Below are 23265 nucleotides of genomic sequence, written 5' to 3'. Positions count from 1 at the left end.
GAAGATATAAAACTGTGCTGAAAACCACGCTTCTCCAGAGCAGTTCCTCGGAGTTATTTGAGAGGCTGTCTCCCAGGCTATAGTCCTCAGTTTGGCTCAAATAAAACTCCTTGTTTACTGGTTATTTTTGTTGATAGATAATACATTAAAAAGTGTTTAACATGGGGCTTCCCTGGTGGCGCAGTGGTTGAGAGTCCGCCTGCCGATGCAGGGGACACGGGTTCGTGCCCCAGTCCGGGAAGATCCCACATGCTGCGGAGCGGCTGGGCCCCTGAGCCATGGCCGCTGAGCCTGCGCGTCCAGAGCCTGTGCTCCGCAGCGGGATAGGCCACAACAGTGAGAGGCCCGCGTACCGCAAAAAAAAAAAAAAAAAAAGTGTTTAACATGGTGCAGGGGGAGCAGGAATATGCTTTACCAAATACCTTAGATGTTTTCCTTGATTAGTCTATTTGTAATCAATTTACAATTGACTAATTGTAATCTATTTGTAACCTTGATTAGTTCTGGTTGGGGGTTTAGGAGATAAAGTCTGCAGTGTCTCCCGTGTTTCTATCAGCTTCTATCAGCTGTGTGATAGCGGGCAAAAAAAAAAAAATAACATTCTTTAACTGTTGAAAATTTTAACTTTTTTTCTTACCATAACAGTTTTAAATGCTCACTGTAGAAATTTTGGACAATATGTAAAGACGAAGGTGAAATAAAAACACAATCATAATTCCATCTCCCAGAGACAACTATTGATGGAGTTTGTTTTTCTATCCAATCTTTTACAGGTAATGTACAGACCTACAAATACCTCTAAAAAAATCAAGTTATCATACTATACATGCAGTTTTAGACATTACTCAGGACACAAGTGAAAAAAAGCACTTCCCCAGGAACTATGTGCTCTCTGCGAGTGTGGTGTTCGGCGCTGTGAAATACATCATGATTCCCATGAACCCCGTCTTGCTGGGAATTTGGGTTTCTGGTTTCTAAGACTCCATCCCCACCCCCACCATCTCAGGTGGAAGGACCGGAGGCTTCTCTTACCATGTACAGGAGAAAAGGCCAGCTCACAAGATGTCTGATGATGTTCTCGCCTGTCATCTTCTCGTGACTGTTGGGTGCGAATGTCACCAGCAAGTAGGTGCCCACGATGGCCAGACCGCAGCCAACAAAGGATAAGATGTAGCGCCCTGCAGGGAGGGGGAGGCCATCACAGGGCTTACTGCAAGCGCCCGCCCCAGGCTAACATGTGTCTTTGGGGTAACATATGGGGACCTGCTATTGCTTGAATTTTGGGTTTTTCTTTACTTGAAAAAAAATAGAGTATCTTCATGAATGTCATTTTTTTTTCTACTTTTTTGGCCGTGCCTCAAGGCATACAGGAACTTGGTTCTCCCACCAGCAATCGAACCCGTGCCCCCTGCAGAGGAAGTGTGGTGTCTTAACCACTGGGCTGCCAGGGAAGTCCCCTGAATGTCATTTTTCTAAGATACATTTAGTGTTAAAAAATTTTTTAATAAGATAGCATGCATACAAAAAAGTGCTCAGTGAATTCTTACAAAGTGAAATCACCCATGTAACCAGCACCCAGGTCGAGAAAGGGAACATTCGTAGGACCCCCAAATCCCCACTTGTGTCCCCTTCCAATCACTAGCCCCCACCCCCAGGCCAACACTTTGACTCCTACCAGCACTGACCATTTGCCTAGGTTTGTACTTTATATCAATGGATTCGTACAGTACGTTTTCTTGTGTCTGGGTTCATGCAAGACTATGTTTGTGAGATTCATCTGTATCCTGGCATGTGGTGGTAGCTTCTTCATTCTCACTGCTGTACGGTGGTCCATGTGTGAATAGGATACAATTTATCATTTCTACTCTTGATAGGCATTTAAGTAGTCTCTAGTCTTGGGTTATAACAAATTACGTTGCTACAAACATTCTTGTGCATGTCATTTGGAAAACATATGCATGTAGTTCTATTGGGTACAAAACTAGGAGTGGAATTCCTGGGTCACGGGAGATGTAGATGTCCAGTTTAGTAGGTACTGTCGAATGGTTTTCCAAAGTGGCTGTACCAATTTACACTCCCACCAGTAGCGTATGAGCAAAACTGCATATTTTTTCTTCATTTTAGCCGTTCTGGTATTGCACTCTGGTTTCAATATGCATTTTACAAGGGACATTCTAAAGCTAGATGGGCTAGATAAAAACAAAAAAGAAAAAAAACCTCAAAAGCAAACCTTCAGAGCCTACGGTATGCCTTTGAAAAACTGTCTCAGCCTCTCCCAACTGGCTATTTAACCTACTCCCAAGGGAACTATCTAAATGTTATCAACGTTCTACTCCACAGACCTGTCAGATATTGTTGGTGGCCCAGGAGGCATGCTCCTGGGTGCAGGCCCAGGGTCTCCTGACTCTTCCCCAGGGTCCTCTCACACTCCAGTTGAACCCTGTGGGGTTGGTGAAAAGTTGGTTTTCACCAACTTTCAACTGGTTGAAGTTGAGTGAGCCCAGCCCCATGCAAGCTGAAAAGGGCTGTGAGGTCTGAGCTGCACATATTGTGACCACAGGCTTCTGGATTTTTCTGTGATAGAATTAACTCTACCTGTTTCATTTCACTATCTTGAGGAAATGTGATACCATATTAAATGTCCTTTATTTTCATTCCAGGCCTCAAAAGGTGTTCAAAAACCAGTTGTTCAATTGCTCAGTGAATGAATGAACCATGGTTAAACTCAACATGGTAAGTTCTGTGCAAGTCTATTGTCTTAAGTTCTCCGTAGGCAGGGACAGGTCTTACTCATCAATGTGCCTGCGTTGTCCAGCAAAGGTCTAGCACTGGGTGAATGTTTGCTGAACTTAATAGAACTCTAAGCAGGGCAGCCAGGTACAGTTGTGCAGGTTGCTCACTGCACAAGGGCAGTGAAGAGGGCTAAAATCTAGCCCATGCTCTGCTCACCAAGGCATTTGCCCACAGAACTATAGATGCCCAGAGGGGCATCTTTTTCTACTTCACATAGGGTATGCCTCTCATTCCAGGACTACCTAGCATGACCCTGGAAGGGACATAAACCTCTACACTGATCTCAGAACCAGCCCAGCCCCACCTCTCCCCCAGCAGAATTACTACAAATCAATCTGAGTCTTTTGGTCTTTGTGGCGTCATTGTTTGCTGAGCAGTAATTCTGCTTTTTTCAGTGTAAGATTCTTTTCTTTTTCCACCTCCTGGCCCAATCTTGCTGTTACTCTACACCAATGATTCAGAACAGTGGTTCCCAAATGTGGCTGTGTGTCTGCAGCATCTTGGGAGCTTCTTCTCCCTGACATTTTGTGTTGTTTAAAAACTTTCAGACACAAGGACTTCCCTGGTGGTGCAGTGGTTAAGAATCCGCCTGCCAATGCAGGGGACATGGGTTTGAGCCCTGGTCTTGGAAGATCCCACACACTGTGAAGCAATTAAGCCCGTGCACCACAACTACTAAGCCTGCGCTCCGCTCTACAGCCTGCGAGCTACAATTACTGACCCCGCGTGCCACAACTACTGAAGGCTGCATGCCTAGAGCCCGTGCTCCACAACAAGAGAAGCCACTGCAATAAGAAGCCCGCTCACCGCAACTAGAGAAAGCCCATGCACAGCAACGAAGACCCAACACAGCCAAAAACAAATAAATAAAAATAAATTTATATTAAAAAAAATCTTTAATAGTAAGCACCCATAGTCCCACCACCTAGATTCTAAATTGACATTTTATTATACTTGCTGTATCCCATATCGTGATCCATTTTCTTCATCCCTCCACTCATTCATCAAGCCAGGTTATTTTTGGATACATTTCAAAGCAAGTTGCAGACTAATATACTTCACCCTGGGGAGCTTTATGAGAATGCAAACGCCCAGGCCCCAGCCCAGATTTAAAGTCTCTGAGGATAGAGTCTGGACCCACCATCACGTCACTCCTTAACTCCTTAGTGTGGCTTGTAAGCCCCTACATCATCCAGTTCCTCCATGCCTCCTTGTTCTCATGTCCGGCTTCCTCATTTACTCATCACCCTCCAGCTACACTGGCCTTACTGATACCGGACACACCAAGCTTATTCCTGCCTCAGGGCCTTTGCACCTGCTGCTCCTTCTACATGGAACACTGCCCACAGACTTTGGCATTGGTAGTCTCCTTAGTATCAGTTTGGTCTGGGCCCCACCTCTTCAGAGAGTCTAACCCTGACCAGTCTAGGAAAAACACCCCAGTGCCGCAACAAAAAGCATTCTATTTTCTCTGAAGCACTCGCTAAGATCTAGAATTATTTTATTTAGTTAGTTATATAGTTAACTTGTTTACTGTATGTTCTCCCCTCCAACACACATATACATTAGACGGTAACCTCCATGAGAGTAGGATCCTCACTGTCCTACTGCTATATCTCCAGCACCTACAACAGAGGGTGGCACTCAATAGGTAACTTCTTCCCCACTCCTTGGGTTTCTATGTGGAGGAAGCTCCAATGGACCGACACTTCTGTCTCTTGCCCCATTGGTCTGCATTTCTCGACTGAAATGGAGTTAATCTATCGAAATAATTTAAACACTCAGGCTTTGATCTTTTTTTCTCCCTTCTCTGCCCCAGGATATGTATGGCAGTAATTCTGGATAAGTGTTCCATTCTGAAAACCCAAATATTTCCTTGGGAGCCTGGCCCAAGGTCTAGCTGTGGGCTGGAGTGCATTGGGGGGAGAGTGTAAGCAAGTTCATGTGGCTGCATGTTCTAATCTAGCTTTTATTAGTAATAAAGCATAACTTCTGATCTCCTGTGTTTGACTTCCTTGTTTAGTTCTCACTGTTTTAAAACTCAGTTAGGGAAAGAGGGTGCCTTTTCCTGGGCCTCCTAAAATCCCAGCAATAGATGTTCAATAAATATGGATTGAATGGAATAAATGAAAGCCCATTTTAAAAAGTTGCACAGATGGTTCTGATGTGTAGTCAAGTTTGGGAACCACTGATTAAAAAACCCAGCTCTCAGGAGCCTGATGAGGGTGGGATACAGAAGCACACTGGGGAGCAGGAGACAAATGATCTCTACGTTGGGGTGAGCTGGTTTCACAATGAAAAAAAGCACAAGCATAAAATTAAGAACAGAGCTCCAATCCACGAACTTACTCAGAAAGTCTTTAGGTTTCCATTTTTCTTTGATGAATATGATTCCTATGATGGCGCTGGCTATAAAACAAAAAAAGCACAGGGAGAAGAGCATTGAGGCTGCATCAGTCAAATGGAGTCCCTTCGCCAGTGCCCTCTGGGTTGGCTCATCTGCACTGGAGCTTGCCTAAGCTCTCATGCTCCCAAGAGCTCAGTCTCTTGTTATTAGAAACAGAGGCTCCTCTCTGAGCCTCCCTGAGGATTTCCTACAAGGACCACCGGGGGTTGAATACCTGCTGTGTGACAGGCAACTTACACAAGTTATATCTGGCGTGTTTGCTCTTTGAGGTGGGCACTGTTATGATTCCATGTGGAAAATGGGGACACTGAAGCTGAGAGAGGGAAAGGACCCACTCAAGACCATGCAGCTGGCAAGGAAAGGCTGGGCTCAAACGTAGGACTGTTGGAGGCCAGGGCTCTTGCTCCTTCAGAAGGCAATGCCTACCTCTGACATTTCCCCCCTGGTTCTTTTCTTTTTACTCCCTGACTCTTCCACGTTTGCAGATGTACTCAAACTTTCTTGTGACTGCCCTAAAGGATGGGGCTGGCATGCACCGTGAACAGACCTGGGTTACTATCTCAGGTCTGCCTCCTCTGGCTGGGTAACCTGGGTAACCTGGGTAGGTCACTTCACCTGAGAGTCAGTCTCCTAGTCTCTGAAATCGTGTGCTGGATCCAGCCTTCACCAGCTTGCTGAGGGTTAATAGTCAGGAAACCATTGGTAGCTCGGAATCAGCGACAGTGTGGGTATGTACACCCTTTACATCAGAAACATTAAAAATCAGGTCTTCTTTTTCTTCCACTTTTCTGTCCCTTCCCTTCTTCCCTCCCTCCCTCCACCTCCTCTTTCTTTTTTCTTCTTCTCTCATTCTCTCGAGTTGGTTTATCAGCACATCACTGAAAATACCTACTTCTCAGAGTCATAGGGGTAATTAAATGAGATAATATATGCAAATCACTTAGTACATGCTCAATAACTGAGTTATTATTATTATTATTATTAAAGTACCTGGAACAGTGACTAATAAGTAATAGGTACCCAATAAATGGTGATTATTATTTTAATATTTATTTTTAATATTATTTTTCACTTGGTGACTTAAGAAACTCTAAGAGCCCCTTAATTTCTAGCAGATGATATGTGAAGTCCCATCATTATAATTCAGCCCATTTTTAAGAATTTGGTTATTTGATCCTTATTAAAATTCAACGGCTAAGATTTAAAGCACTTAATCATTCAGTCACATATTCCTCATTGTCAATAAAGGTTCTGAGAGCCCTTTGGATAGATGAGCAATGGGCAGAGGACAAACCTAAATACCTACTGGGGCTGGGCAACAACACAGATGTAGAAAGCGGGCCAGATGTAAAACAGTAGAGAGAAGCTGAGACTACGGCAGACAACTTGCCTCAACTAAAGGCACTCAAATGATATTTTGAAACGATACTGGGTGGGAAAGAACACAGCATGCCTGAGGACCTCAGTCATCTTGTAGGCTGCGCTGCCTGTTTACCAACCTTGGTCAAGAAAAAGAGGGGCTTTCAATAAATAGGATCAGGGAAAGCAAATAGATTACCGCTCCTCTGCCAACTCCTAGTAATTGGTAATGACTGCCTGAAGCTCTGAGAATTCTGAGGGCCCATCCAGGCTCACTATGATTGATTAGTGATATCTGCCTTGGGTACTGCAGGGGCATATAAATGCCATGCATATGCCATCCTTGGTATTGAAGAGGCCCTCTTAATTCCAGGAGGATTAAGACTCAGAGCAGGATTTTCTCCTTTAAGAGCAGAGAAGAGCTTCTCGGCACTGTAATGCTTACCAGCATGATGGAAGGAAACATTTCAAAGCAAGTTCACTGTCCCTGCTCCTATGTACAAAAAACTATTGTTCACTAATCTACTAACATCTTTTACTTAAGAAGAAAAGAATTTTTTTTCTAATTCTATTTTATTTGTGACTTCATGGACATTAAAACTCCTTTGTCTTCCAGTTGGTTCAAACGTTCTGAAACACTTGGTTCAGTGATTACAGAAATCATAGAAAAATGGCAGATGAGAAAGTTAGTAATGTTTTAAAAATGGTATCAGTTGATGTAAAAAGATCAGAGAATAAGCTGAATGTGCATTTCTTAGAGGTGTGAAATACCTGAACTCTGAAAGCTTAGTTTATCTTGACAGTGTTAGGATGAATGTGTCAAGGTTTATCTTCCTTCTGCAGTAGAAATAAAAAGCAATACTGATAAACTTTCCAAACCTTAAACAGATTCTGGAGGCAGACAGCCAGTTTGCATCCCAGCCCTGCTTCTCGCTAGCTGTGTGATTTGGGGAAAGTAATTTCACCACTCTGTGCCTCAGTTTCCTCATCTGTAAAATGGGGATAACAGTATCTCCCTCAAAAGGCTGCCAGGAGGATTAGAAGAATCACTATCTGTAAAGTGCTTAGAGCAAGTCCTGCTGAGTATGAAGCCCTTTGTAAGTGTTAGGTATTATTAGCAAAGCAAAAGCTGGTTTGGTGAGTCTCATTGATCCTGGCGGGTGACCTGCTCACAGAGGTGGGCAAGTCCCAAGGGAGGGGCGGGGTGGGAGCTGGGTCTTACCTATCACGGAGACGGCACTGAGGGGCACAATCAGCGAGAGCGGGGCGAAGGCGTAGGAGGCAAACACACCCAGCTCGCCCAGCAGCATCAGGAACAGGCCCAGCCACCATGTCTTGGTCTTGAAATAGGCCCTAGGGTCCTTGGAGCCCGCAAGGCGGATGTGACAGTACTTCTAGAAATCCGAGAAAGAATGCGATTTGTCCAGATCTCCGGGAAAAGGATGCTAAGACACACGAATCCTAAATCCACTCCCCACTTTTAAAAATAGTTTGGGGAGACCTGTCAAGTTTTTTTGGAGTTCTGACTCAGAGAAGAGTAAAGCAGTAGTGATCTAAATCTTAGGTTGCTATTCTGAGACGGTAGTTCTCACATTGGCTGGGAAGCCTTAAATTCCCTGGGAAGCTTTGAAAAAATACATGTGCCTGGGCCTCATCCTCAGTGGGGAGATGTGGGTGAGGCCTGGAAATGTGCATTTCTGATGCACATCACAGGCAACGAGCAGGCTGGGGTGGGAGCCATGATCTAAGGACCCCCGCTTTAGCCTGGCCCTTGGGTTGACTTTTCCTTCTAATAGCAATGCCCAGGAGTCCCCGTGTTCAGTGTGCCCACTTGGATACACTCCTTTCTGTAGAGATGCTGGCTGCTCTGCTGGGCAGCCCTGTGGGTGCTAGTGGACCCTGCCCTCCCTCGGGTGGATACTTGGCCCAAGCATGGACAATATTCCTGGTTCTGGACATGTGAACTTGGGACACAGACCCTGAGGCAGTGACTAAGGAAAGCCAGAAAGGCATGTTGACTTAGAGGGTCAAGGCTGCCATGTGGGGAGGATCTTGATGAGGGCTGCACAGAAGCAGATGCATAAGCAGAGGTGCTGGTCTGCAGAGAGAAGAGAGGGAACCACATAAGAAGCTAAGAGACCATGCACCCTCGGAAACACACAGAAACACACACGTGTGTGTATGTGGAAGCAGAGTGTTCATGTGCCTGCTCCAGAGGGGCAGAGCGGCTCGCCGAAGCTGGAAGCTGTGCAGCGCTGGGGGAAAGCGTTGGCCAGCGTGCTGTGGGATTTGTCCTGCTGGCAAGTGTCAAGTCTTGGACTGGGTTTCCCAGAAGCAGTCCCTGAAACAAGGGCTGGGGAGCAGGGAGTTGGTTTGGGAGGTGATTCCAGGAAGCATAAGTCAGGGAGTGGGAAAGTGAGACAGGGAAGGGAAGAGGACCAGTGAAGGGTGCTTTCACGGTGAGTTAGTGCTTTGGGCAACTGGGGCTCAGTCCCTTTGAGAAACCCTGTGAACTCCCCTCAGAACCATCCTACCCAAGGACGGGGGCCTGGAGCATTTATCCACTGACTCCCAACCCCCACTGGTTGAAGGCTGCCCCGGGGCATTAACAACCGCCACTAGCACCCAACACACACAGCTGGCTTCCCAGCTGCACCTGCAGCCAGTGGGGCCAGTTCCCATGGTGTCGTCAACTGGCTCTAAACCACAGCTGCCTGTGAGCTCAACTAGGCCGAGGAGTTATGGGGCAGGGTGTACACAGCAGCTGCTCCAAGGCACCCCCCAGAGACTTTTAAGTAATGGAGAGCACTGCCTTCATAGTTGAGGGGGGATGGGGGATGAAGCGGGGGCAAAGAATCAAGAGAGATTCTGGAACAACCTAAAAGGTATTGTCCCAGCCCTGGGATGGAATAGGCAATGTCCCCCAGAGAGGAGGCAGCCGGGCCTGCACCAGATACCCTGGCTGTCGACTGTATCTCTGCCCCAGGCAGTGCTGGTGACTGAAACGTACCTGGAGGTTAAGCGCAATGCTGACCACAAGGTGTCCGAAAATCGCCAAGAGGGCACCGATCAAGTTTTCCTGTAAGGAAAGTTCACAGGAGCAGACATGAGCTGGGCCTAAGCCAAAGGGCCCCAGGACACATTTGAATCCAACTGTTTGTTGTCCCAAAACAAAACCAACAACATTCATCACAAAGCCACGCCCCACCCCCACTCTATTGGAATTTTTCTACCTGAGTTTACTCTGGCTGCTTTGCTGGTTTACAGAACACGGCCTGCAATGGGACACTACCAGAAAGCACCATCCTTTGTCCTCCAGTCACAAGGACTTGATAAGGCCTAAATCTGCTCTTTCAGTCCCCTTAATGTATCGACTTGGTATGGTCTTGCACAGAAAAGCAATGTTCAGAAATCAGAATTTACAAGAAAAACACAGGCAGGGATACTATTTGCCATCTAATCAATGGAGTCTTCCTGTTTCCAGAGGCGTCTCAGTGAGACTCTTTTAAGTGGCAAAGTTGCTTAGGGCACTTTTAATTATTTAATTTATAAAAATTTAATTTACGTCACCTTAAGAATGAGGTTCAGATTCCTTAGCACGGCATTTTTTTTTTAACTTTATACAATGATTACCAAATGTATATTCACTGTAGAATAATTAGGAAATATAAATGAAAAGAACAATAATGCAAAAAAGATAAAAAGCCACCTGTCACTCTAAAACCCCCAGAGATAGTTACTGCAAACATTTTGGTTTTTGTAAAAAATTTTTTCTGGGGCTTCCCTGGTGGCGCAGTGGTTGAGAGTCTGCCTGCCGATGCAGGGGACGTGGGTTCGTGCCCCGGTCCGGGAGGATCCCGCATGACACGGACCGGCTGGGCCCATGGGCCATGGCCGCTGGGCCTGCGGGTCAAGAGCCTGTGCTCCACGACGGGAGGGGCCGCAGCGGTGAGAGGCCCACGTACCGCAAAAAAAAAAAAAAAAAAAAAAAAAAAAATTTTTTCTGTCCATGAATTTTGATGTCAATGGCAATGTTAATTTATTTTTATAAAAATAATATTATAATTTGTTTTATAACCTGTTCCTTTACCTAAGATATTATAAATACATTCTCTTGATAGGCTTATCTAATTCACCATTTTTAATAAATGTCAAAATAACTCACCATTTGGATGTGCCATATTTTCTATCATTGCTTCTGTATTATTGGATACTTAGGCTATTTCCTTTTTTAAAAACAATGCTGTGATCGAACATCCTAGTTCATGCATTTTTGTGCATTATGCCCTTGGGATAAATTCTTAGAAGTGGGACTGCTGGGTCAAAGTGTACACAGCCCAGCATTGAAACCACACTATGTTATGTCCTCAACACACCCTCCAGCATTACCCCGCTAAACACCAAAGGAATGCATCATTTTAACCAAATAGGAATCCTCTCTTCCCAGCATGGGCTTTCCCAACTCTTCCTTTGCTCAAGAGTCTCCTCCTGGGCTTCCCTGGTGGTGCAGTGGTTGAGAGTCTGCCTGCCGATGCAGGGGACACGTGTTCGTGCCTCGGTCTGGGAGGATCCCACATGCCGCGGAGCGGCTAGGTCCGTGAGCCATGGCCGCTGAGCCTGTGCGTCCGCAGCGGGGGAGGCCACAACAGTGAGAGGCCCGCGTACCGCACACACACACAAAAAAAAATTGTGGTTGTGATTTAAAATAGATAACCAACAAGGACCTACTGTATAGCACAGGGAACTCTGCTCAATACTCTGTAATAACCTAAATGGGAAAAGAATTTAAAGAAGAATAGATACCTGTATATGTATAACTGAATCACTTTTCTGTACACTTGAAACTAACAAAACACTGTTAATCAACTATACTCCAATATAAAATTAAAATTAAAAAAAAAATTGAGGTTGTGGATTCCAACCTGTCTGGCTGCTCCCTGAAGGAACAGCACAAGGGCTTGCCTTTGTTTTGCCTGACTTGGAACAGTACCAGGGCTGGGGGTGGGGGCAGCTTCCGGGATGCTTTTGCTGAAAGAATGTAAAGTCACAAGTATTGGCTGCAGCATCCTGAGGCAAGGGACAGCACTGGGATGAACAATACACAGAAGGAAAAGCCTGAGCAGGAAGAGGTTGGGAAAGAAGATATGGGGGTGCAGGGTGGAGAGAGAGAGGGCTTTTAAAAGCTCCAGTGTATCCTGGGGAATCAAGACTATTCATATACCCCGGGCTGGATGCGTGCTCCAAAAACACTTGAGAAGATGCTAAGCCTTCACCTCAGGCGGCCTTCGGGCTGGGCAGAGCAGCAAGTAAAAGTTAAGGCAGAGCTGTAAATAGACTGGTAAACGACAGATTAGTGCCCCAGCACAGAGTCAGTCTGCAAAGACTGGGAGAGGTTTTTTTTTTCTTTTTTCCTTTTTTTGGCTCTAGGCGTTTAATGAAACTAACAAAACAAAACTGACCACCAAGCTAACAGACACAGACCTGGATAGGCCACACACAACAGAAAACACAGACTTTACAAAAAAAAGTTGAGAAAAATCACTAAACAAGCAAACAATAAGAAACCACAACAAGCAGCAACAACAAACAGGAGGCCGGGTGTGGATCTGATTTCCGGAGTTGCCACATAATCTTTTTTTTTTGGCTGCGCAAGTTCTAACCACCAAACAGCCAGAGGTGCCACATAATCTTGAAAGCGTCCAGATTTCATCAAGTTGTGCCATACTGATATCTAACTCCAGAACATTTCTGTCATTCCTCAAAGAAACCCCAAACCCACTAGCATTCATTCCCTGTTTCCCCTCCCCTCATTTCCTGGCAACCACTAGTCTACTTACTGTCTCTATGGATTTGCCTATTCTGGACATTTCATATAAATGGAACCTTACAATATATGGTCTTTTGTGACTGGCTTCTTTCACTTACCATAATGTTCTTAAGGTTCATATGAACCAGTACTTCATTCTTTATTACGGCTAAATAATATTCCATTATATGGATATACCATATTTTGTTTATCTGTTCATCAGTTACATGTAAATTATTTCCACTTTTTGTCTATCATGAATGTTGCTATGAACATTTGTGTACATCTTTTTGTATGAACATATGTTTTCAGTTCTCTTGGGTATATTCCACTAGGAGTGGAATTGCTCAGTCATATAGTAACTCTATGTTTAACTTTTTGAGGAACTGCCAAACTGTTTTCTATAGTGGCTACACCAAATTACATTCCCACGAATCAAGGGTTCTCATTTCTCCACATCATTGCCAACACTTGTTATTTTCCTTAAAAAAAAAAAAATTACGACAGCCATTCTAAAGAGTGTGAAGTGGTATCTAATTGTGGTTTTGATTTGCATTTCCCTAATGACTAATGATGTTGAGCATCTTTTTAGGTATATATTGGCCATTTGTTATCTTCTTTGGAGAACTGTTTATTCAAATCCTTGGCCTATTTTAAAAAATTCACATATAATAAAGTTGACTATTAATCATCTTAAAGTATACAATTCAGTGGCATTTAGTACATTTTCAATGTTGTGCAACGTTTTGCTTATTTTTAAATTGAGTTGTCTTTTTATTATTGAGTTGTAAGATTTCTTTATATGTCTGGATACTAAACCCTTGTCAGATATACAATTTGCAAATATTTTCTCCTATTTTGAGGGTTATAGTTTACTTTCTTGACAGTGTGCTTTGATGAACAAAAGTTTTTAATTTTGATTAAGTTTATCTATTTTTTTCTTTTGTTTCTTGTATGGTTGTTGGTGTCATCATTTAAAAAAATTGTTGTCTAGGGGCTTCCCTGGTGGTGCAGTGGTTGAGAGTCCACCTGCCGATGCAGGGGATGCGGGTTCGTGCCCCGGTCCGGGAAGATCCCACATGCTGCCGAGCGGCTGGGCCCGTGAGCCATGGCCGCTGAGCCTGCACGTCCAGAGCCTGTGCTCCGCAACAGGACAGGCAACAACAGTGAGAGGCCCACGTACCGTACAAAAAAAAAAAAAAATTGCTGTCTAATCCAAGGTCACAAAAATTTGTACCTATGTTTTTTCCAAGAGTTTTATTGTTTTAGCTCTTAGATTTAGGTCTTTGAATTAAATTTTAAATTTTGAATTAATTTTTTTTACATGGTATGAGGAAGGAGTCCAACTTCATCCTTTTACATGTAGATATCCAGTTGTCCCAGCATCATCTGTTGAAAAGACTTTATATTCTTTCTCTATTGAGTGGTCTTAGCACCCTTGTCAACAATCAATTGACCACAGATGTATGGGTTTATTTCTGGTCTCTGTATCGTAGTCCATTGATTTGTATGTCTGTCCTTATGCCAATACCACATTGTTTTGATTACTGTAGTTTTGTAATAATTTTTGAAATCAAGAAGCATGAGTCCTCCAACTTTGTTCTTCTTTTTTATTTATTTATTTATTATTTATTTATTTTTGCGGTACGCAGGCCTCTCACTGTTGTGGCCTCTCCCGTTGCAGAGCACAGGCTCCGGACGCGCAGGCTCAGTGGCCATGGCTCACGGGCCAGCCGCTCCACGGCCTGTGGGATCTTCCCGGACCGGGGCACGAACCTGTGTCCCCTGCATCGGCAGGCGGACTCTCAACCACTGTGCCACCAGGGAAGCCCTTGTTCTTCTTTTCCCAAGATTGTTTTGGCTGGTTGGAGTCCCTGGCATTTCCACAGAATTTTAGGATCAGTTTGTCTCTAATTTTCCTTGTGATTTCTTCATTGACCATGGGTTAATTTTCACATATTTGTGAATTTCCCTCTTTGCTGCTGTGAATTTCCTTCTGTTACTGATTTCTCATTTCATCCCACCATGATCAGAGGACATGCTTATATGATTATTTGACATTTCTTTTGTAGCCTAACACATGCCCTATCCCAGAGACTGCTCCATGTGCATTTGAGAAGAATGTGTATTTTACTACTGTTGGGTGGAGTGTTCTATAGATGTCTGTTAGGTCTAATTGGTTTATGGTGTTGTTCAAGTCTTCTATTTCCTTGCTGATCTGTTGTCTACTTGTTCTATCCATTATTTAAAATGTGGTATTAAAGTGTCCAACTATTACTGTTGAACTATTTCTTCCTTCAGTTCTGTCAATTTTTGCTTCATGTATTTTGGGGCTCTGTTAGGTGCATATATTTCACAACTGCTATATCTTTTTGATGGATTGACCTTTTTATCATTATATAATGTCCTTCTTAGTCTCTCATAACAATTTTTGTCTTAAAGTCTATTTTGTCCAATGTTAGCATAGCCACTCAAGCTGTCTTTTGGAATATTCCACTGTGAATGGAATATCTTTTTCCATCTGTTTACCGTCAACCTATTTGTGTCTTTAAATCTAAAGTGCATCTCTTGTGGACAGGATATACTTGGGTCATGTTTTTAAAAAATCATTTCTACCAATCTCTGCCTTTTAACTGGAGAGAGTTTAATCCATATACATTTAATATAACTACTGATAAGGAAGGACTTCTGCCATCTTGCTATTTTTTTCCCCTGTATGTCTTATGTCTCTTTTTATTCCTCAATTCCTCCATTACTGCCTTCTTTTGTGTTAAATAGATATGTTTTCTAGAGTACCATTTTAATTCCCTCGTTATTTCTTTTACTATATATTTTTGACTTATTTTCTTAGTGGTTATACTAGGGATTATAATTACCATCTTAATTTCAGTAGTATACAAAACTTTGCTCCTGAGTCTTCCCTGGTGGCACAGTGGTTAAGAATCTGCCTGCAGGATTCTTATGCAGGGGACACAGGTTCCCTGCATAAGAAACGGGTTCGATCTCTGGTCTGGGAAGATCCCACATGCCACGGAGCAACCAAGCCCATGCACCACAACTACTGAGCCCGTGTGCCCTAGAGCCCACGCGCCACAACTACTGAGCCCAAGCGCCACAACTACTGAAGCCCATGCACTCTAGGGCCCATGTGCTGCAACTACTGAAGCCCACGCGCCTAGAGCCCATGCTCCACAACAAGAGAAGCCACAAGAGAAGCTGGGGCTACTCTCCATTGCAGTGCATGGGGTTCTCATTGTGGTGGCTTCTCTTGTTGCAGAGCACGGGCTCTAGGCACGCAGGCTTCAGCTGTTGCAGCACGCGGGCTCAGTAGTTGTGGCACACGGGTCCTAGAGGGCGTGTGCTTCAGTAGCGGCAGCACATGGGCTCAGTAGTTGAGGTGCGTGGGCTCAGTAGTTGTGGCTCGCGGTCTCCAGAGCACAGGCTCAATAGTTGTGGCGCATGGGCTTGGTTGCTCTGCTGCATGTGGGATTTTCCTGGACCAGGGGTCGAACCTGTGTCCCCTGCATTGGTAGGTGGATTCTTAACCACTGTGGCACCAGGGAAGTCCCAGCCTGAGTTCTTTTTACATGGCTGGCCAGCTCTTCTACTAGAGAGAGCTCAGCCTTTGGAAACTGACAGACTGGGTTTATTGTAAATATTAGAAATAATCACGACAACGATAATGAAAAACAACAGTACTTATTAAGCACTTACTACATGCCAAATACTATTGCAAGTACTTCATATATATTAACTCATTTAATCCTCATAACAACCCTATAAGGTAGGTAGTATTATTATCTAATTTTACAGTGCAGAAACTGAGGCACAGAGGGTATGAGGTAGCTGGTAAGTGGATGAAGCAGGACTGGAACCCAGGTAGTCTGACATTAGAGCCCATGTTCTTAACTATTATGTCAAGCTATGGAATATTTAAAGCTCTAGAACAATGCCTGACACAGGACAGATATTCAATAATTAGTAGCTATTATCAAGGGCTGGGGAATTGGTTCTTGACTCAAAGGTTCCTAGGCTAGTACAGAATACAGACACTTTACAGAGGAGGGAAGAAGAGCATTCCAGACACTTATTCACGTATTCAGTGCCTAGTGTGTGCCATGCACTGACTGCCAACGTGCCATGCGCTGTCCCGGTCCTCATGCAGTATATATTAAACACCTGATTATTTTTAAGCACACTTCAGTTAGAGCTACCTAGGAGAAGCACAGAGGCCTGATCTAGTGTGTGAGAGACCCAGGATTAAGGGAAGTCAGGGAAGCATCTCTGAAGAATGGTTTCAGAGAGAGATCTGAAGACGTAGAGTGATGGGGGTGGGGTGGGAAGCCCCCATGATGGGAATGAGCATGGTGCCTTTGTGGAATGGAAAGAAGGTGATGTGGAGGGATAAGACCCAGGAAGTGGGCTCAAAGGCACTGAGAGGTAAAAGGGGATGTGTGTGTGAAAGCTTGAGGACCAACGAGGGCTTCTATATAGCTGGGCGAGGGTCCACAGAAGATAGAAGAAACCTGAGTGTAGAGGGATAAGGCTTAGGGGTGGGCTGGTCAGATTGGGAGGGGGCTTCTCGACTTCAAAGGGTTTGGATTTGGGCTTGGAGATGATAGGGAGGCTCTGAGTGATGTCATTAGGACTGTTTCTAAAAGAGAAATCAGGGTAGCAAGATCTAGAAGGCCATATCCTTCAGATTGGGGGGCCCAGAGACTCTTTTCTACAAAGGTTTTGCTGATACTGACAGTTTTTGGGTTTTTTTTTGCGATACGCGGGCCTCTCACTGTTGTGGCCTCTCCCGTTGTGGAGCACAGGCTCCGGATGTGCAGGCTCAGCGGCCATGGCTCACGGGCACAGCCACTCCGCGGCATGTGGGATCTTCCTGGACCGGTGCACGAACCTGTGTCCCCTACATCGGCAGGCGGACTCTCAACCACTGCGCCACCTGGGAAGCCCAAGACTGACAGTTTTAAGGGATTCAATCACCATATCCTCATTTCCATCTGTGCCCTTTGCTAGCTTCCTATTGTCCCCCTTTCTTACTTTTCTCTGTAGCTTCCTCCCACTTTATCAAAGACAGGCTTGTCCTTCACTCATGTGGAATCTTACTCTGGTACATTGCCCCAGGTTGTAAAACCACTAAGAAACCCAGGGGAATTTTGAAATTTTGTTTCCTGGGAGATTTCTTTAGTGATAAATGCCCATTCTAGGAACTGTTTTCTCTCCCTCTCTCATACGTATTCCTGTAAGCCATGACAGATATCAGAATGGGATAACTTGGCCCTTGTTAAGATATACTGAAATCAGAAAGTCTGATTTAACTGATGTTTGTACGATAAAGACTAGCTTTGTTAATTAGGTTACACCTACAGTTCTAAGTTTTGACAAAAATATATTCAAGCAAGGGATAAATACATGTACAAATATAGTAAATATTTGCATTATATTCTACAGTTAAAATATATGTACACATATATGTATTACAATATAGTAAGGGCAAAGGTGTAGTAAAATTAATAATATTTCAATTTCCCCAATCCTTTCTGGATATATGAGATTAACCCAATGTGCCTCTAAGTGAAAAAAGCGACCGGCATAATTGATCATGCTTTTTTGGTAAACTTCACGGAAACTGTAAAAGCAAAAACAAATCCTGTTCTAAATTGTGTGTCTAGTACGTTGCTTTGAACAAAAATGAATGAGGTCTTAATCATACTGTTAGCTGATAGGTCAATAAAACTAGTTTATCACTACGTGATTTTTAGCACATAACTTGGAAGGAGTTGAAAGAATTCAGTGATACTGCTGTAACAATACTTCTTCCATTCGGGGTACATGAAGAGCCTCAGCACTTCTAGCCACAAAAACCAAAGCTTGCAACAGGACTGATGCTAAACTCTATCTCATTCTACCAATTAATAATATTTACGTTGAATATTGAAAATCAAGTCCAAATCTTTTCAGATACATTTTTCTAACACAAAGTTATTTTTGTTCAATAATGATGATAAAAATTTATACTGCATTAATCAATTGCTTTTATTTAATTGTATAAAAAATTCTGTATTGAATCAATACCTATGAACCTTATATCAAAGGAAATTTTTAAAAAGAAATTTGGTTACATACTCTACATTCTTTCTTGTAGAGAAGTATGATAGGTGTCCATAAAAATTTTAAGTGTTGAAAGACAGACACATATAAACAAAGAAGAACAAGAGTGTTTTTGCTCACCACCCAATTCTGCAAGGATTAAGCTGTAATTTGTTGTAGTCGATGACCGACAGTACACTCTGAACGGAAATTAAGACAATGACAGGGTGCTCTGTGCTTGGACAAGCAGGCCCCTTAGATAGTTAGATGCACATCTCAGGAAGAATTTGAATGAACCCAGATTCTTGCATCTTCCCACACATAAAAAAAAGCACTAAATCATTAACTTCAGATATCTGTTCTCTGTGACCAGCAGTAATCTTTGACAGAGACGTATACTTTACCGCATGTATTTCTTAGCCAAAAATCACATACGTAGAAACTGCTTTCCCCCTCAACCTCTTCAGAACAGCTTCCTCAGAGCTACTGAGCGTCTGTCTCCCAGGCTATAGTCCTCAGTAAGGTCTCTGAAAAAAACTTAAGTCACAACTCTTAGGTTGTGTGTTTTTCTTCAAGCTGACACAATTTGGGGATAAAATTCTGTGGGGAAATGGAAGGGAAATAGAAATTCAAGAAGGAAAAGGAATGATGTAAACTTTCCAACTGTTCAAGAAGAGTCTTTTCAGAAGTCTGATGGTAGGGATCAAGTGGTCTTTATATTCTGGGGGCTTTAGTTAAGTATGTGTAAGAGTTTAAAAAAAAAGAATTTAAATGTGTCAGGAATTACATACTTTGTGAATATTTAAACTTGTAATCAAAAGTTTTAAGTTTTAGATGTCAATGAAAAGAAAGTGTGAGGAAATACACAGTGTTTCCTTAGAGGGGCAAGTTTGAGGACCTCAAAGGAAGCCCTTCACTACGTGTGGCTCCTAAGGATTGAAAGCAAGGACCTCAACCTCATGGGAGGCAAAGAACTTGGGGCCAGGGAGGCACTCTGCCTAATAACTCAGTTTACCTACGCTAATGAGTAAATTGTTACAAAGTGATAAGTGGCAGTGATTTTGCAGGAACTGCCTTCGGCAGGTAGGAGACAAAAAGACTCTGGTTGCTGCTCCAAAAACACTTCAAAGCTGCTTTAACACCTTAGTGGGAGACAGGGGAGAGCTGGAAACAGGCCCCAGGAACTGTGCAGAAATGGAGACCTGAGCGGGGGCTGTTCAGAGGACAGCTGCAGGTTCAGAGTAGGCAGGCTGCTGAGATCTGCTTCACTAAGCCTTGGTTCTGCTCTCTTCTGCTAGTTGGGATGACGGTGCCCCTCTGTCAGAGCTGGTGTATGAACTTCTTGAGATCATTTGGTAGAAACACTTAACTCAGTAACTAAGAATTAGGGTGAACCATAGAAATTGCCAATATCCAACCAGTTTTGACCTACCAAAGTGGTAGTTTCTTATGGTTTGACCTATAACTGATAGCCACTACATTATTATTACCCAGAGATACCAAGCTGTCCTCTGATGAGACTGAATCCACAAGGCTGCTGGAGAATGTGCTGTGAAATGTGACATAAAATGGAGTCATTTAAGTCAGGGTTTTAAAATGGGGCTGGGGGGCTTCCCTGGTGGCGCAGTGGTTAAGAATCCGCCTGACAATGCAGGGGACACGGGTTCGAGCACTGGTCCGGGAAGATCCCACATGCCACAGAGCAACTAAGCCCGAGCGCCACAACTACTGAGCCTGCACTCTAGAGCCCGCGAGTGAGCCACAACTACGAAAGCCCGCGTGCCACAGCTACTGAGCCTGCATGCCACAACTACTGAAGCCCACATGCCTAGAGTCCACGCTCCACAACAAGAGAAGCCACCGCAGTGAGAAGCCCGTGCACTGCAACGAAGAGTAGCCCCTGCTCGCCGCAAGTAGAGAAAGCCTGTGTGCAGCAATGAAGACCCAATGCAGCCAAAAATAAAAAATAAATAAAAATAAATTTAAAAATAAATAAAAATGAAATGGGGCTGGGAGGCCATTAAGGAGGTGGACCTTGTATATGTCCTCACTGGCTGGAGCCATGAACTTCTGAACCAGGCCAAACCATGAATACTCTAAGGACTCTGCAAGAACGCTTGCCGTTTGTCACAGTACCAGACTGCTCCCCTCACCCCCCCAGTGATGGCCTGAGCGCTCAGTCACGCTCAGCCAAGACTAGCTTCTCCCTCCAACTGCAATGAAAATCCCTTGTGATGCAAACTTCCCTTCTTCACCTTTAAAAGCCCTCGACTTGACACCTGAATCTGTGTGCCCTGAACTGTAATTCTTGGATCGCAAATGAACTTTTTGCTTGATTACTGCCTTCTAGGTCTATTTAGGTCGACAGTGGTTGCTAACAACTCGCCAAGGGCAAGTAAAGAGATGAAGATGGGAAATAAGCAGCTGTGGCCACACAGACAAGTCAATGCTGTTTCAGGGAGGAGGCTGTGGAGGGGTGAAACCAGGAAATGAAATTGTGAAGCTCACAGGGATAAACCAGTCTAAGCATCAAAAACAAGGTTAAGGGCTTCCCTGGTGATTGAGAGTACGTCTGCCGATGCAGGGGACACGGGTTCGTGCCCCGGTCCGGGAAGATCCCACATGCCGCGGAGCAGCTAGGCCCGTGAGCCATGGCCGCTGAGCCTGCGCGTCCGGAGCCTGTGCTCCGCAACGGGAGAGGCCACAACAGTGAGAGGCCCGCGTACCGCAAAAACAACAACAACAACAACAAAAAAGCAAGGTTAAAAGGTTACCATAATAATATTTATGGAGCATTTATATATCACATGTATTATATATATATATATATGTCAGGCATGGCACTAAGCCCTTTCTACGCATCACCTTTGAGCCACAAATAACCCTACGAAGTGGGTACTACTATGAGTCCTATTTTTAGCACGCAAGTTGGAAGGAGTTTAGAGATGAACGAAGGAAGACTCAGAGTAGTTAAATAACCTGTACAAGGTGAGGATGGGAGGACTTAAAGCTAGAGGTCTGACTTCCAGTTTTCTGATGAGAATCTGTCTCCCACTATATTCTCTGCGGTGTCCTTCAAAGGTGGCAAAATAAAGAAAAAAAGATCCTCACCTTGTAAGGGCTACATTCCCACTAATGACACAGGAAGCTGAGGTTTCTTTTAAAAGCCATTACCTCAAGCATATTAATCTCCATTCATAACGACTGGCTACAGACACAGTAACAGTGCAATACAACTTCATGCCCTTTCATCCAAGGGTTTCAAAGGGCTTCATCAACGCTAACTATGCCCCAAACCCTTGTGAAGTGGTGATGGGTTCAATTTTATGAGCATTTAAAGTCAAGCAAGGAAGCTGCCAGTAGCCCGGGGGTTACACAATTTGAACACACACCTACCAGCCGCCCTCAAGTTCCTGGTGGAGGGCAATTCAGAGTTGAGGCGACAACCAGCAGGGCTCCTGACATTAAGTTCCTCCTCCAAACCTCAGCACTGGAAACTGTGAAATGGTGGTGTCCAGGTCTACTGGCAGGGAGGGAGGAGGACAGCAACCGGAGCCTCCAGCTCTGGACACTGCTGGGAGACGTCTCGACCCAGCATGCTCTGCTTTTGGCTGAGGAACCACCCAGGGGTCTTCACCAAAGTTATTCAAAGTGTTAAGTGCTCATAAATACATGTGGACGGCTAACCCAGGACAGGGATTCGATCTTGGGATCAATGACTCTGTGCCTTACGAAAAGGTGCAGACTGAAACACCGGTGCTCCCACTGAGGGGCAGGTTCAAGCCATGGCTCCAACAGACCCAGCCATCAAGGGAAGGGGGCAGCAGACCCAAAGTCACTTCCCTCTCTGCTTCAGCTTACCAACACAGATTTTGAAAACCAGCAGACCTGGGCTGGGGTCCTGCCTCTGCCACTTACTGCTGTGTGACTTCAGGGCAATCACTCTGAAGCCTCAGCTTCCCCTCTGAAAAATGAAGCTGACTGTAAACCCTCATGTAATAAATATTAAAACAATTCTAGCTGCTACCATTATTATTTTTACAATTTTCATTTTTATCGTTAGCATTAGCAACAGCTCTAAGGACCCTTCTGGCTCTGATATTCTCTGATCCAATAATTGATCTTTCACCAGCTACAACTCTGAAAGAAAAGAAACTGTTCGCAGAAAAGCAGCCAAAGGTCGCAGGGGCAGGAAACCTTGGATATTGGTATCCAAGTGAAACCTCAGCTCAGATCTCCTGTTCCAGCGCCTGCTTTACATCTGCCAACAACAGCATCTATTTACATACCACAGTGACAAGACTGTCATCACTTGCTATTTAAACTGAACTCTCATAGTCCCTTGGGCTTAAAATGCTAACAGTTAAGTATAAACTGCATTCTGGCTTGCTCTGAGGGTTACTCATATTCAAATGCAAGGGATGCAGCAGGCTGGCTAAGGGGCTCTGCTACACCTGTGACCTGGCTTCAGGTTTACCTTCTCCAGCAGGTAAGGCATTACCTTATCCACGACTGCTATTTCGACACTTAATAACCAGTATCAGGGAGAGAAGGGGCCTTGCAGAGTGCCGAGCACAATGTAGGCAAGAGGAAGTGGTGGATAAAACCACGGGCTTTGGCAGAGCACAGGCTTCTTTCAAATTCCAGTTTTATGACCTATTGACTGTGTGGTCTTGGGCAAGTTAATTAACGTCTCTGTGCCAGTTTCCTCATTTGTAAAATGGGGATATAATAGTACTTACCTTATGGGACTTTTGTGAGGATTAACACAGTCCCTGTTATAGTAAACACAACAAATGTT

The 23265-nt window shown here is 44.2% G+C and overlaps 1 protein-coding gene across 4 annotated transcripts in view; it reads right to left on the bottom strand.

The window, feature by feature from the left end:
- The window catches only part of NIPAL3 (NIPA like domain containing 3), a 49467-nt gene that overhangs the window by 20306 nt on the left and 5896 nt on the right, over nt 1-23265 (bottom strand). For all 4 annotated transcript variants that reach the window (XM_060089152.1, XM_060089155.1, XM_060089154.1 and 1 more), the window contains exons 3-6: nt 9570-9638; nt 7782-7953; nt 5143-5202; nt 1033-1178 (exon numbers count right to left, since the gene is read on the bottom strand). In XM_060089152.1, coding sequence (XP_059945135.1) covers nt 1033-1178; nt 5143-5202; nt 7782-7953; nt 9570-9638 — 447 coding nt within the window. The remainder of the gene's footprint in view (nt 1-1032; nt 1179-5142; nt 5203-7781; nt 7954-9569; nt 9639-23265) is intronic.

The sequence above is a fragment of the Mesoplodon densirostris genome, chromosome 2, assembly GCF_025265405.1.
Source record: "Mesoplodon densirostris isolate mMesDen1 chromosome 2, mMesDen1 primary haplotype, whole genome shotgun sequence".
NCBI lineage: Eukaryota > Metazoa > Chordata > Mammalia > Artiodactyla > Ziphiidae > Mesoplodon > Mesoplodon densirostris.
This window is presented reverse-complemented; position numbering and strand designations above follow the sequence as displayed.